The 16,675-nt window shown below is 40.9% G+C and overlaps 1 protein-coding gene and 1 pseudogene across 1 annotated transcript in view; both read right to left on the reverse strand.

The window, feature by feature from the left end:
- The window catches only part of LOC100351599 (cytochrome P450 2C18), a 37,488-nt gene extending 22,063 nt beyond the window's left edge, over nt 1–15,425 (reverse strand). Inside the window, exons 1-3 of the mRNA XM_008270236.4 lie at nt 15,195–15,425; nt 1,192–1,354; nt 854–1,006 (exon numbers count right to left, since the gene is read on the reverse strand). Of these exons, the coding sequence (XP_008268458.2) occupies nt 854–1,006; nt 1,192–1,354; nt 15,195–15,362 (484 nt within the window). The 5' untranslated portion in view covers nt 15,363–15,425. The remainder of the gene's footprint in view (nt 1–853; nt 1,007–1,191; nt 1,355–15,194) is intronic.
- On the reverse strand, nt 4,792–6,959 carry LOC103351382 (integrator complex subunit 14-like; annotated as a pseudogene).
- Nucleotides 15,426–16,675: the final 1,250 nt, after the last annotated feature.

Consider the following 16,675-nt stretch of genomic DNA (forward strand, 5'->3'; position numbering starts at 1 on the left):
TACTTTTACACCAATGTTCATTGTAACACAATTCAAAATAGCTAAGATATAGAATCAACACAGATGTTCATCAGCAGATGACCAGATAAAGAAAATGTGGTATATATGCATAATGGAATGCTACTCTGCCATAAAAGGAATGAAATCCTGCTTTTTGCAACAAAATGGCTGCATCTTGAAACCATTGTGCTTAGTGAAATAAGCCAGTCCCCAAAAGACAAATCTCATCATTTTTCTGACATGGTAGTTAATAGAGAATAAAAAAAGAATGAAATTGACATCTAATGATTTGATTATTGCTTTTGGCCCTTGTCTGTACTCCTGTGGAACAGTGGTCTTTCTTCATTTTACTTATTGAACATTATGGTTAGTGGTGCATTAAGCTTGTGATTATAATCAGTTGAAATTATGTTACTGCAAAAATTAAAGGAAAAGAAAAGAAAGGAAGGACGGGATTGAGAAAGGGAGGGAAGCGACTATGGTTATCTTCTTAGAATTGTGCCTATGAAATACATGAAATCTGTACTCTTTATATTAATAAAAATTTTTAAAAAGAAAAAAGAAAATGAAACAAAATCTTCTATCTATTTGCTGTAATGAATTTAAGGCAAAGAAAAAACCTGAACAGAATAGGACATAAAGGGCTTTACCACCTACACAATGGGTCCAATCATGCTATACACACACACACACACACACACACACACAGACACATGCTTCAAACTGTCCCATCTCCATATGGGGGCTGACAGCCAAGACCTAGAATGAGAGGTCTGGATACCCCTGAAAATTTCCAAGGGCAGCATAGAGAAGGAGCAGTGAGAGTCAGCGATGTGGGGTAAGGGTCACCCACCGTTGGTTTTTCTCAGCTCCTCCACCAGGCAGCGGGCCTCCTCTTGAACTCGGTCCTCAATGCTCCTCTTCCCCATCCCAAAATTACGCAGGGTCATGAGTGAGAAGCGCCGCATTTCTTTCCATCTGTTTCCACTGCTTAAAAAGATCCCTCCTAGTAGGAGAGCAGAGATTAAGAGAAGGATACCAGGCAAGGAGGAGGGAGATTACACTCAGCAAACACATGCATGGGCTAAGCTCTTCTGAGGAGGTCTTCAAGTCTGCTTTCCATCCTCTGCTCCACATTACCACTGCATAACACACACACACAAACATGCACACACAGAAAGGTACACTTACCAAGATCTTTATTCATTCTTTCAGCCACTGGGAAGCTGCCTCTTCCAGCAAACTCCTCTCCAAGATCAATTAACGCCTCCTTCACTGCTTCATACCCGTGCAACACCACAGTGGGTTTTGTACCAATATACAGAGTGAACACAGGACCATAGACTTTTGAGAACTGGAAAGAGATGCAAAATTTACTCAAATAAGTCTTTTTGTCAGTCTACATATTACGTGTTTGTCACACTTGCATTTTAAATATAGTTATTCTGTCAGGCAACTTTTCAAATATTTCTGTATTTTAATCATAAATGTGATGGCGAATATTATAGCTGCTACTGGTGGATGACCTATAATGTGCCATAAAATAGTGCTGACATTTTGTAAAAACATTATATTTAATCCACTCCACTGCACATTCAGCAGATTCATAAACTCTGTTTTATAAATAATAAAACTTGATTTCAAAGATTGCAAACTCAAGTGCACTGTATTCAAGTTTGTGTTGCAGATTCAAATTTAAACCTCTGTTTTGTCACCTTCTGATGGCCGAGTAGTTTACCCATCCCCAAGGCTACCACATACTGAGCAACATCCAAGATTGCCTCAGCATCACCAGCACAGCTTGACCTAAGTGCTTTCTGATCTAGTAGCCGGGTGAAAAATACCAGCAAGATGTACATTCTATAAGTGACCCCAGATGATTACAACTTTCACCCAACTTTGAGACCACAGAGATTATCAACACAGAGAGCTAGAACAACAGAGGCAGTGCCAAGACTTGCAACATCTCATGGAAGAACAATGTCTCCCACCCTGTGCATTTGTAGGGGGCAGACAGCAACTGTGTGCAAAATCCAAAAGGATTCTGTAACCATCAGGGAGCTCTGAATGGTTAATTATTTTATGCACTTATACTGTCCGCTGGTCCTAAGACCTCAGCTTTTTTTTTTTTAAACAGCTTTATTGAGCTATGATTGACAAATATATATATATATATATATTACAAAATTTGGTGTTTTGATATATGTTTACATTTAAGAATACATTGCACCAGCAAGCTAATTAGCATATACATCCCCTCACACAGCTAAATATTTTGAGGAGCCAGTGCTGTGGCATAGTAGGCTAAACCTTCACTTGAGACACCAGCATCCCAGATGCGCACAGTTCCTGTTCCACCTACTGCTCTTCTGATCCAGCTCTTTGCTAATGGTTGGGAAAGCAGTGGAAGATGGCCCAAATCTTGAGCCCTTGCACCCACGTGGGAGACCTGGAAGAAGCTCCTGGCTCCTGGCTTTTGATTGGTCCAGCTCTGACCATTGCAACCATTTGTGGGGTGAACCAGTGGATGGAAGACCTCTCTTTCTATCTCTCCCTTTCTGTGTTTGTAACTCTGCCTCTCAAATAAATAAATACATCTTAAAAAAAGAAGAGTTGAGATGTAGTCTCTTAGTGAATTTCAGGTACACAGTACACTATCATATACTGCAGTCAAGATGATGCACATTTGATCTGCAATATGTTTTCACCTTATAACTGAGGGTCTATAGTCTTCTTTGCCCATGTCACAACCCGAGGCAACCTCTTTCTACACTCTGTTACTGTCAGTGTGTGTGTGTGTGTTTTAAGATTTCACTTATAAATGAGAGCCTGCAGTGTCTTTTTTGTCATCTAGGATTATCAATGTTGTTGCAAAAAGGAAACAGAGAGAGAGAGAGAGAGAGAGAGAGAGAGAGAATGCGCCCATGATCTGGTCTACTTCCCAGGTGCCTGCAACAGTTGGGGGACCAAAACAAAGAACCTGGAGACTGGAACTTAATCTAGGTCCTCCATATGGATAGCACAAACCCAGTCACTTTAGCCATCAGCACTTCTTCCCAAGTTCTGTGTTAGTAGGGATCTGGAATTAAGAGCTGGAGCCAGTAAACAAACCCAGGTACTCCAATGTGGGATTCAGGGATTCTACAGAATTGAAACTAACCACCAGCTCCCTCTTCCTTTTTAAAAGCTAAAAGACATTTCATTTTATATACATATACAATCACATTTGTTTTTACTCATTAATCCATGATGAATCCTTAATTTGCTTTTATATCTTGATTGCTTATATTTTAAATGATACAACAATAGACATGGGAATGTAGATACTTCTCTGAGATTTCTGTCCTTTGGATATAAGGTTAGCACAAAACCATCACCATGACCACTTCCTTTCTGTGTTAGTACACTCACTCAGTGCCTTGCTATGCAGTCTAGCTCATATCTGGAAGGGCTTGGATCCAAATCTACCTACTTAATTGACATTCATTGGACTTTCTTCAGGACTTTGATATTTACTTTACACCATTACAGCTCTTTAAGTACTATTTTAATACTTTTAATTATTAAATATTTTTATTAATAGTAAATGTACATATTTTATGGGCTACAATATGGTATTTAAATATATATGTACACAATGTGTGTTGAGCAAATCAAGCTTGTCAATATTTTCTTTTTTTTTGATAATACTTTTATTTAATGAATATAAATTTCCAAAGTACAGCTTATGGATTACAATGGCCCCCCAGTAACTTCCCTCCCACCCACAACCTTCCCCTTTCCCGCTCCCTCTCCCCTTCCATTGACATCAAGATTCATTTTCAATTCTCTTTATATACAGAAGATGAGTTTAGCATATATTAAGTAAAGATTTCAACAGTTTGCACCCACATAGCAACACAAAGTGAAAAACACTGTTTGAGTACTAGTTATAGCATTAAATCACAATGTACAGCCCATTGACAGAGATCCTACATGAGGAGTAAGTGCACAGTGACTCCTGTTGTTGACTTAACAAATTGACACTCTTGTTTATGGCAACACTAATCACCCTAAGATCTTGTCATGAGTTGCCAGGGCTATGGAAGCCTTTTGAGTTCACCAACTCTGATCATATTTAGACAAAGCCATAGTCAAAGTGGAAGTTCTCTCCTCCCTTCCAAGAAAGGTACCTCCTTCTTTCTGCTGGGATCTCACTCACAGAGATCTTTCATTTAGGTCATTTTCTCTTTTTTTGATAATACTTTATGGTTGGAAGCTTGGAGTTTCTATCTTCTATGTGCTCATAAAAATGAAAGCTATTTGTGAACTACAGTTACCTCACTTGCAGAAAATTGCATGGCATTTGAGGACATCATGTTAGGTGAAATAGAGTAGACATAGAAAAGCAATACAGCAAGTTCTCTCTCATGTATGAAAAAAACAGAATTTTAACTCAAATATTTTTAAAATGTTAAAATTTTTAACTTCATTTAATCTCTTCTTCAAATATTCAGAGAATTCATTTACTCTAGATTTTAAAAATGAAGTATTTTGGCCGGCGCCGCGGCTCATTAGGCTAATCCTCCACCTAGCGGCGCCGGCACACCGGGTTCTAGTCCCGGTCGGGGCGCCGGATTCTGTCCTGGTTGCCCCTCTTCCAGGCCAGCCCTCTGCTGTGGCCAGGGAGTGCAGTGGAGGATGGCCCAGGTGCTTGGGCCCTGCACCCCATGGGAGACCAGGAAAAGCACCTGGCTCCTGGCTCCTGCCATCGGAACAGTGTGGTGCGCCGGCCGCAGCGCGCCGGCCGCGGCGGCCATTGGAGGGTGAACCAACGGCAAAGGAAGACCTTTCTCTCTGTCTCTCTCTCTCACTGTCCACTCTGCCTGTCAAAAAAAAAAAAATGAAGTATTTTAATTTATTTTAAAATTTTTGAAATGGAAATCATTTACACACATGGTTGTTGTTTAAGTCTACCTCAAAAAGCACCTAAGGGTTATCACTGTATTTTACTCAAATTCTAAGAAAGTTTTGACACTTAATGGTGTTGCGCTTGTACTTTGCAAGCCCCAAATTGTGTGGATTGATTTTCCCAAGGGCAGAACTTGAAGACGCCCTTACAACTGAGTTCCAGAGCTGGAGGCAGGAGAACACGCTTTCAGGAAGGTGGGACACCCTTGCTGCTCAGGTTTCCTGAGGAAGATGGGGAACTTGCTGATCATCAGTCATTCAAGCTTCTCTGGATATGTTTACAACCCAGTAACAACAGCTGTCCTTTGGACTTGGAGACGCTGGGTTCTAGAAAGCTAGCCACCCTCAGACCCTTCTCAGACACAGCCGTTGAAACCGGCAAGTGGTGATTCTGAGGCATCTCCTGGGAGGCCTTTGAGTGGCTGCTCCAGAGGTGAACATCCTGGAAAAGTTTTACTCATTTTCCATTGAAATGAGAAAATAAAGTCAGCCTCACATTCGTTCAGTGCTGTACCTGGAAAAATCTGTATGCAGAGGTGTGATGTTGTGGTCCTAGGTAGCATAGTTGCAGTCTCCAGTACTGGCCAGTTTGAGCCGATGGGCAGTCTGGGTCAACTGGACAGCAGTGTCAGGGTCAGGGTGGGCTGTGTCAGGTAGTAGCATGCACTCCTTTCCAGGGAGTTAGCTATCCCTTTGAGCAGGTCCTGGAAACCAAGGGCCAGGACAGCCTTTCACACATGGTTCAGCTCCTTGTTTCCTTGCATTTCGTAAAATCTGTACATCTGTCTGTAGGCTGCTGGATTTGATACAGACGGTCATGTTTTGGGCTGCAGGGAGAAGGGGTTATTATTGTCATCCTCACCATAGAGTTTTCTTTAGTATCTGAATGAGAAACCAACTGTGCTACTTTCTTTAGCTATGGGAGAGGTTCTGGGCCAGGCTCAAAGAGAGACATCATGAGATTCGATTCCTTCTTGCTATCGGCTTGGGAGTAGAGCATTCCATGTCAGTCAGGACCTAATTGAGCAATCACCATGATTCCTTCCACTTTTAGGATGCCATGGAGCAGGACACAAATGTTGGATATTTAGTCTGTTCGGCTGAATTTTCATCTTTATTGTCATCAGTGATGCAAGGACCCACCTCATCACCTTCTTTGTACTATAGGTAATACCAAATGTCTAGACAGAACAGGGGAACTTGAAATATCAGCTAATTCAGTAGGGATAAGATAAATTTCTTTATATACACAAAAACGTTCTGGCCTGAAGAAGACCTGCAATCAACTGTTAGGTGACCACACTTGAGAACAGCCTGAAAAGGTGTACATACCAGATCTGCAAGTTTTCCAAACATAGACTGTGTGTATTTTCAGCACAGGGGGCCATCAGCAATAAAAATATGCCTTCACCATTTTGTTTTAAAGATTTATTCGTTTATTTGAAAGGCAGACAGTTACAGAGAGGCAGAGGCAGAGAGAGAGGTCTTCCATATGTTGCTTTATTCCCAAAAAGGCCGCAATGGCTGGAGCTGAGCCAGACAAAAGCCAGGAGCCAGGAGCTTCTTCCAGGTCTCCCATGCTGGTGCAGGGAACCAAGCACTTGGGCCATCTTCTATTGCTTTCTCAGGCCATAACAAAGAGCTGGATCGGAAGTGGAGCAGCTGGGACTCAAATTGGTGCCCATATGGGATGCTGGCACTGTAGATGGTGGCTTCACCTGCTCCGCCACAGCATTGGCCCTCACAATTGTTTAAATCTATGAGATGTCCAAGGTATTCCAAGGAATCCATGCTCTGAATCTCCTCCAAATTTGTCATGCAAATGATATTCGACTTAGATGGGAAAGGAAAAGGTAGTGGAAACATGGCATTCTTATTTCTTTGATTGGGTGCAGCTAGGGAATGCCACAATGGCATGGCAAGGAACTGAATACCCCTACTTTTGATGAATAATATTGCACACATGAACTGATGCATAATCCAAGTCAGTTTTGTCATAATAATCTATATTGCTTAGTGCTTCCTGCAGGGTGCTTTTTTTTAACTTTTATTTAATAAATATAAATTTCCAAAGTACAACATTTGGATTATAGTAGCTTTCCCCCCATCCCCCCAATAAGCTCCCTCAAACCTGCAACTATCCCATCTCCCACTCCCTCTCCCATCCAATTCTTCATCAAGATTCATTTTCGGGGCCGGCACAGTGGCTCACTTGGTTAATCCTCTGCCAGTGGCGCCGGCATCCCATATGGGCTCCAGGTTCTAGTCCCGGTTGCTCCTCTTCCAGTCCAGCTCTCTGCTGTGGCCCGGGAAGGCAGTGGAGGATGGCCCAAGTGCTTGGGCACCTGCACCCGTGTTGGAGACCAGGAAGATGTACCTGGAACCTGGCTTCGGATCTGCGTAGCTCCAGCTGTGGTGGCCATTTGCGGGGTGAACCAATGGAAGGAAGACCTTTCTGTCTCTCTATCTCTCACTAACTCTGTCAAATAAATTAAAAAAAGATTCATTTTCAATTTTCTTTATATACTTAAAATTTACTTAGTATTTACTAAGTTAAGATTTCAAAAGTTTGCACCCACACAGACACATAAAGTATAGAGTACTGTTTTAGTAGTAGTTCTACTGTTAATTCACATAGTACAACACATTAAGGACAGAGATCCTACATGGGGAGTAAGTGCAAAGTGACTCCTGTTGTTGATTTAACAATTGATACACTTATTTATGAGTAATCATTTATGAGTAATAATTTATGAGTCTGTAATCACCCGAGGCTCTTGTTATGAGCTGCCAAGGCTTTGGAAGCCTTTTGAGTTCACCAATTCTGATCTTTATTTAGACAAAGCCATAGTCAAAGTGGAAGTTCGCTCCTCCCTTCAGAGAAAGGTACCTCCTTCTTTGATGGCCCATTCTTTCTGCTGGGATCTCACTCACAGAGATCTTTCATTTAGGTCATTTTTTTTTTTTTTGCCAGAGTGTCTTGGCTTTCCATGCCTGAAATACTCTCATGGGCTTTTTAGCCGGATCTGAATGACTTAAGGGCTGATTCTGAGGCCAGAGTGCTATTTAGGACATTTGCCATTCTATGAGTCTGCTGTGTATCCCACTTCCCATGTAGGATCGTTCTCTCCCTTTTTTATTCTATCAGTTAGTATTTGCAGACATTAGTCTTGTTTATGTGATCCCTTTGACACTTAATCCTATCATTATGATCAACTATGAACTGAAACTGATCACTTTGCCTAGTGAGATGGCATTGGTACATGCCACCTAGATGGGATTGAATTGGAATCCCCTTGCAGGTTTCTAACTCTACCATTAGGGGTAAGTTTGAATGACCATGTCCTGAACTGTACATCTTCTCCCTCTCTTATTCCCACTTTATATTTAACACGGATTACTTTTCAGTTAACTTTAAATGCCTAAGAATAATTGTGTGTTAATTAAAGGGTTCAACCAATAGTATTAAGTAGAACAAAAAAAATACTAAAAGGAATAAAATAGTAAGTTGTTCCTCGACAGTCAGGACAAGGGCTGATCAAGTCATTGTTTCTCACAGTGTCCATTTCACTTCAACAGTTTTCCTTTTTTTTTTCTTTTTAAAGATTTATTTATTTATTTGAAAGAGTTACACAGAGAGTGGAGAGGCAGAGAGAGAGAGAGAGAGAGAGAGAGAGAGAGAGAGTTCTTCCATCTGTTGGTTCACTTCCCAGAGGGCTGCAATGGCCGGAATTGTACTGATAAGAAGCCAGGAGTCAGGAGCTTCCTCCGGGTCTCCCACTTGGGTGCATGAGTCAAGGACTTGGGCCATCGTCTACTGCTTTTCCAGGCCATAGCAGAGAGCTGGATCAGAAGTGGAGCAGCTGGGACTTGAACCAGCGCCCATATGGGATGCCGACACTTCAGGCCACGGCATTAACCTGCTATGCCACAGCGCCGGCAAGAGGTTTCCTTTTAGGTGCTCAGTTACTTGTCACCCATCAGGGAGAAGATATGATATTTGTCCCTGCCATTTGCCAAAGATATTTCTAATATATGCTTGGATCGTTCTGTGATCTTTTGCTGAGAGATTTTCTTCCTTTACCTTGTTTCATATTGATTGCCGTGTTTCTGTGTGTAACACATCTTTAAGCATCTGTTGCAGGGCTGGACGAGTGGTGACAAATTCTTTCAGTTTCTGTTTGCTATGAAAGGTCTTTATTTCACCTTCATGCACAAATGGGAGCTTTGCAGGATATAATATTCTGGGCTGGCAGTTTTTCTCTCTTAGTACCTGGGCTATGTCTTGCCATTCCCTCCTAGCCTGTAGGATTTCTGATGAGAAGTCTGCTGTGAGTCTAATTGGAGATCCTCTGAGAGTAATCTGACATTTCTCTCTTGCACATTTTAGAATCTTTTCTTTATGTTTCACTGTGGTGAGTTTGATTACAATGTGTCGTGATGAGGATCTCTTTTGGTCATGTCTACTGGGGGTTCTATGTGTTTCTTGTTTGGATGTCTCTTTCCTTTTCCAAACCTGGGAAATTTTCCGCTAGTATCTCACTAAAAAGGCCTTTTTTTTTAAACTTGGACAGGTAGAGTTACAGACAGTGAGAGACAAAGAGAGAGAGAAAGGTCTTCCTTCCGTTTGTTCACTCTCCAAATTCTTGTCCCGGCTGCACTGTGCCATTGTGAAGCCAGGAGTTAGGTGCTTCTTCCTGGTCTTCCATGTGAGTGCAGGGGCCCAAGTACTTGGGCCATCCTCCACTGCCCTCCCAGACCACAGCAGAGAGCTGGACTGGAAGAGGAGCAACTGGTACTACCCGGTGCCCATATGGGATGCCAGTGCTGCTGGCGGAGGATTAACCAAGTGAGCCCTGGCGCCGACCCCTAAAAAGGCCTTCTAATCCTTTCTCTCTCCATGCCTACAGGAACCCCTAGAACCCGAATGTTGGGTTTTTAATAGTATCTTGTAACTTCCAACAATATTTTTTAGATTTCTAATTTCCTCTTCTTTTCTTTGGTTTGACTTTATACTTTCCTGTTTCTGTCTTCTAAGTCTGATATTCTCTCTTCTGCCTCATTGATTCTTTTTTTAAGGCTCTCATTTTTTTTTCATTTGTTCTATTGAGTTCTTCATTTCATATTGGTTTCTCTTCAATTTCTCAATTTCATGTTCTACTAAATTCTTCATTTCATTTTGATTCCTTTTTAAGATTTCATTTTCACAAGACAGATTTTCTGTCCTGTCCTGTATGGATTTCTGTAGTTCATACATTTGTTTTTGATAACTTCTAAATGTTCTTATCATAAATTTTTTGAAATCCATATCTTGCATTTCTTCAATCTCTCATCACCTTCATATCTTTTATTGGAGTGTCATGTTTGTTTGGGAGAGTCATGATGTCTTGTTTCCTTGGTTTCTGCATTTGTTTTTTGGCATTGTGAAGATATTCTTTGGTTTCTTTTTCTTCTTTCTTTTTTTTTCTCACTGTGGTGGTGGCTTTTCTCAGTATACTATGACTCTAGATTAAGTGGACTGTCTGCTTTTGATGACTCTCTGGAGGCTTGTTGTGGGTGTGGCCAGAAAGCTCTATTCAGTTCTTCATGGTTAAGGGTGTGCCAAAGGTGACACACCCAGGTTTGGCGTGATAAATCTGCTCTCTCTCTCTCTTCTCTCTCTCTCTCTTTTTAAAAGGGAAGTAATTCCACTTAACTGAGCTCTTATCCTCAATGGCAATCAGTGCCTGAGTGCTAGCCCCAGTGGGTATACTATTTGTCTGCTCTGTCCCAAGGACCATACAAAGGATCTGTGCAGTCCTCAGTGTAAACTCAGATTCCCCTGCAATGTCTTTCACCAGGTAACCAAGGCTGCCCAAGCTTGTGGTGTCTCCCACCAAGACTACTCACGTCTCACCCACACCATGAGTTCTCCCACACACACTCAGTTTTTTTTTTTTTTTTTCACAGTCTCGGTTCATAAGCTCCACACATTCACTAGGTCTTAGTTTCCTGTTATTACTCCCAACCAGTCAGGTTTTTCTGCTTGGGTGAGGGTGGGCGCAGCCCCAAGCTGGCACAGTTGTTACGTATGTCCAAAATGGCTCCTGCTCTGTTGTCTTGCATGCCTTTGTATGGTGTGTGGAAAGAGAGAATCGTGTCTATACCATCCCTTTTATTTTTTCTCTTCTCTAGTTAGGCTGATGTACTTTCCCCCATGGGCTTCAAGCCTTGTTCCCTCTAGGCTCTTCCTGCCACTTTTCCCCCAGTGTCTCGGGCTATGCGGTTTCACCTCACCTCTCTTTCCAGCACTGGTGCAGAGGAGAAGACTCTTGGCATCTGGGCTCCCAAGCTGTGGGCGCCTGAGTCCTCCACATAGATCCACCGTGTCCCTCTAATTCCTGAAGAGTTTCTTCTGCAGTTTTTTTCCCTAACTCTTCCCTGAGACTACACTATCTCCACTTTTATTAAACTATCTTTTCCTGGACTATCAATAAGTTCCCTCCCTATTCTGCTATTGGAGCCCGCCTCAGGGTGTTATAGTATCATGTGAAAGGGACCTTCAACTCCAAGAGTGATAAAAAAAAAAAAAACCACCAAGCATGTAAACTCAAGCTTGTAATTTGGAACCATCTGCTCAAACAACATTGGCAAACAATGTTACTTAGGTTCTAGGTGCTTACTTTTCAGAGCCCTAGACAGACACATGAAGAGGGGTAATGTCCTTGCCATTACTGTAGGCATGATATAAATGATCCCAGTCCTCTCAATCAGAATGCAGAGTGCGGGAGCCCATCACACGTTAAAGTCTATCTTGTCATACATCTTGAAGGTCATCTTAAAAAATGCATGATATCTATCTTGTGAGCATTTAACTCAGTGGTTAAGATGCCCACGACCCTTATAGAAATATCTAAGTTTGAAATCAAGCTCTGGCTCCCAACTCCACCTTTCTGTTAGGATGTACCCTGAAAAGTATCTATGATAGCCAGCATAATGGATTCCTGTCACCCACCTGGGATCCCTGGATTGTGTTCCTTGTTTTTAACTTTGACCCTGGCTTAGCTCCAGGAATTAAAGGCATTTGGAGAGTGAACAAACAGATAAGTTCGTTCTCTCTTTCTTTTTCTCTATTTTGCTCTCTCTAACCCTTGTTACTCTGCCTTAAAATAAATAAAAACTTAAAAAACTTAAATGTGCAATATCAAGAAAGCTCCACAAATAAAAAGCCAAACACAATTGTCTATGCAGCTCCCAGAGATACCAGCAGATAGAAGCTAAGGGCAAAGTTGAATACTAAGTAATTACTCAAGATCAACCAGAATCATTCTGTTTTAAGAGTAGAGTGTGCTGAGATTAAGTTCATCCAGTAGAAAGAAAACTACATTTGTTACATTTGTTTTAAATATGCAAAAAATTTCCCAAATTTCTTAAAATACCGTACATTGTCAGACCAAACTGTATTGTTAGTTGCACTAGCACTTTTTTCTGAATCTAACAGAGAATGGCACAGTTTGTCTTTGAGTTCACCAGAATGACATTGTTTACTGGAGATGAGATGAAGGTCTCTCTCTCAGCATTACCCTTGGAGTCATCTAAGGCCAATGACTCAGGCAGCAATCACTGGTCACAGCAACAGCAGGGTACCACCTTGAGGAGCATGTCCTGGGCCTCCTCTATTCTTCCCCTCAAGCAAAGTAAAAATTTGTATTTTGTAATACAATTGGGTGAAACCAAATAGTGAAGAATCTAGCCAAAAATTGTACTCAGTAGCCACAGAGACCATATCCCATTGTACTTTACAGAAGGAAACTAAGTTTTCCATGAATTATTACATTATGCTTCAAACTTTGCAAGAGACTGACTGTTGCATCCCCCCAGAATTCACATGCTGAAATCCAGATACCAATGTGGTAGCATTTGAAAGTGGGGCCTGTGGGAGGTGATTAGGTCACAAGAATGGAACCCTCGTGAACAGAAGCACCAGACAGTTAGCTGACTCGCTTTTCATCCTGACAATGAGAGGACACAACAAGACGATGGCACTGGCAGCTCAAAAGAGGGCCCTCACCAGAACCTGACAGTGCTGGCACTTTGCTTTCTACTTTCTAGCCTCTAGAACTATAGAAATAGATTTCTTTTCTTTTTTTTTTTAAGATTCATTTATTTATTTGAAAGGCAGAGTTACAGAAAGAGAGGAGAGGCAGAGAGAGAGAGAGAGAGAAAGAGAGAGAGAGAGAGAGAGAGAGAGAGAGAGAGGTCTTCCATCCACTGGTTCACACCCCAGATGGCCACAACAGCTGGAGCAGTGCTAATCCAGAGCCAGGAGACATGATGAGCTTGTTCTTGGTCTCCCACATGGGTGCAGGGGCCCAAGGACTTAGGCCATCTTCTACTGCTATCCCAGGCCATAGCAGAGAGCTGGATCAGAAGTGGAGCACCAGTGCCCATATGGGATGCCAGCACTGCGGGCAGCCGGCCCTACTCACTTTGCAACAGCGCTGGCCCCAAGAAACAGATTTCTGTAGTTCTATAATCTCCTGCTTCCCAAGTCTTTAATCCAGTTTGAATTTATTTTAGTGTATAGTTTAAGAGAAGGGTCCAATATTATTTTGTGCATATGGATTTTCAGTTTTTTCAACATCATTAATTGAAGAAACTCCACCTGCTGCACTGTATATTTCTGGTACTGGTGTTGAAAAGAATGAACTGCATGCGTTTATTTTTGGCTACTCTGTTCTGCTCCACAGATCTATAAGTCTCTGTGTGTTTCCATCCTTAGGATATCCTCCTGCTTATTTTCATCTACTATAATTAATTTCTTTTTTTAAAAGATTTATTTATTTATTTGAAAGTCAAAGTTACACAGAGAGAGGAGGAGAGGCAGAGGCAGAGAGAGAGGTCTTCCATCTGCTTGGTTCAATCCCCAATTGGCCGCAACAGCTGAGCTGCGCCAATCCAAAGCCAGGAGCCAGGAGCTTCCTCTGGGTCTTCCCATATGGGTGCAGAGGCCCAAGGATGGGGTCATCTTCTACTGCGTTCCCAGGCTGTAGCAGAGAGCTGGGTCAGAAGTGGAGCAGCCGGGACTCAAACCGGTGCCCATATGGGATACTGGCACCGCAGGTGGCAGCTTTACCTGCTGAGCCACAACGCCAGCCCCCTACTATAATTTCTTTAATCAATATTTTATAGTTTTCATTGTACTGATTTTTCTTTTCCTTGATTACATTTATTTCTAAGTACTTCCTTTTCAGGCTGTTGGAAATGGAATTGATCTCTTGATTTCTTTATCAGATATACTGTTGTTAGAGTGTAGAAAGGCAACTGAATTTTGAGTTGATATTGTATCCTGCAACTTTGTAGAATTCATTTACTAATTCAGAGTTTTGTAGTGTGGTCATCAGGGATTTCCATATATAAGATAATATCTTTTTAAAACAAAGACCATTTACTTCATTCTTCCTAATTTGGATGTTTTTGGGTCTTTTTACTGCCTGAGTTCATTGGCTTCCTCCGTAGTACTAATTTGAATAGAACTGGTAAGAATGGACATTATTATCCTTGGTCTTAGGGGAAAGTCTTTCAAGTTTTCACCACTGAATATGATGTTAGGCTTGTCATATGTGATACATTATTTCTGTACCTAATTTATTTAGATATCATGAAAGAATGTTGAATTTTAATAACTTCCTTTTCTGTACTGATTGATATAATCATATGATTTTTGTCCTTCAGCAAGTTAATGGAATGTGTTGCCTTTATGAATTAATCTATATTGAGTAATTTTTCACCCCTGGGATGAATACCACTCAATCATTGTGTATGACATTTCAGAAACTAGAATGTAGGATAATGCAGGCAAAATAAAACTGTGCTTCCTATAACTTTGAGCAGTTATTCTAGAATTTTTTTTCATCTACTATGTAGTTTCCTAAGTGAGATCCTCAACTCTCCTGCAGCTACTTTCATTCATGGAGAGCTGTCTATATATTTATCTCCATACCTCTGCCACTTTACTATGTTGATTCCACCCTATGACAACCTATGTGTTTCTCATCTCCCAATCCACTGAAAATAATCTTCCTCCAATCTCACTGACTGACAAGAGTGAGAAACTCTAAAAAAATGGGAACATCAAAATTGATAGGAGTATTTGCTATACAAAAATCTCTTAATTGTTTGACTGCAGGAATATATTTATTTCATAGTAAATTGGTATTTACTTACCCTTTGCAAGCCACTGGAGGAGCATAATGAGTACTTACATTAGAGAAGGATTTGCTGATGTCCTTTAAATCCATCTGCAGGATATTTCCAATAATCGGGAGAGGAGTGGGGCCAGGCGGGAGCTTCCCTCTCGCTGAGTGCTGTCTCCAGAGTGAAAGGAGAAGCAAACAGGAGAGACTGAGCACCAGGAACACAGCTGGATCCATTGAAGCTTTCTCTTCCTGACACAGTCAGGAGCCGGCAATCCCAGACTTTTGTTACACTCCCTGCTAATTCAGTGTGTGTGTCATTTAAACATTAAGTCATTATCCAATCAGATACGTAAGCTCTAATCTTTCGTGAGTGGACTTTTGCCCCATGATAAAGATAAGATTGTTTTTAGTCTAGCTCTCGTGTCAAATCTCCTACACTTGTCATTTTTCAATTATTTTAGGATAGGTTATAGGAACTATGAATAAAAAGTCAGGTGGTGTTCAGCCAGGATTAAGAAACAATGAATTGAATTGCTTTACCCAAATGTTCTCACCATTCAGAATTCTCAGATTGATAAATATTTGGAGACCTTTGAGTCGTGGAACATGAATGTTCTCTATGACTTATACATAGAAAATAAGGCTTCATAAACACTAAGAATTGAAGGTAGCATTTGGTGCTGTGGTCATTATGCAGCTTGGGACATTCACTCCAACTTTGTTGTGCCTGGTTTGAACCTTGGTTCCTCTGCTTCCCATTCAGCTTCATATGAATGCACACTCTGGGAGGACGCAGGTGGTGGATCAATTATTTTAATCCATGAAACCCATGTAGGTGACTCACATCCCCTGGCTTTGGTCTGGCCCAGCTCTGGCTGCTGTAGATATTTGGGAATGAACCAGCAGGTGGAAGATTCTCTCTCTCTGATTTTCAAATAAAATAAAAAAAATAAAATTTAAACACCACTTGGATATTTTGTACCTCAAAATGGAAACCTTTATTATATTTTAATGTATAGTGCTACATCACAGCTGCATGTAAATAAAAGCGCTAATAAAAGAGCTAGCATAACATGCATTTTAAATTTTTTAAGATTTATCTTATTTATTTGAAAGACAGAGTTACAACCAGAAGCCTAGAATTCCATCCATATCTCCCACTTGGGTGGCAGTTACACAAATGTTTGGGTCATCTTCTCTACTTTTCAAGGTGTGTCAACAGGGAGCTAGATCAGAATTGGAGTAGCCAAGAATTGAATCTAGTACTCATATGGGATGCCTGCACCAAAGGCAATGATTTACCCTGCTATGCCACTACACTGGCCCCTAAATTTACTTTTTATATGAACAGATAACTTTGTATTTTTAAATCATGTATAATGTAATGATTTTTATATGTATTCATTTTAGAGTTTAAATCCAGCTAATTTATCATTACATCACATAGCTATAATTTATACTTATATAATATATAATTTATATAATATATATGGTGAAAATATAATGTTCAATCTCTTATAATTTTTCTTTAAAGTTTTTTTACTTAT

Source organism: Oryctolagus cuniculus, chromosome 15 (genome assembly GCF_964237555.1).
Source record: "Oryctolagus cuniculus chromosome 15, mOryCun1.1, whole genome shotgun sequence".
NCBI lineage: Eukaryota > Metazoa > Chordata > Mammalia > Lagomorpha > Leporidae > Oryctolagus > Oryctolagus cuniculus.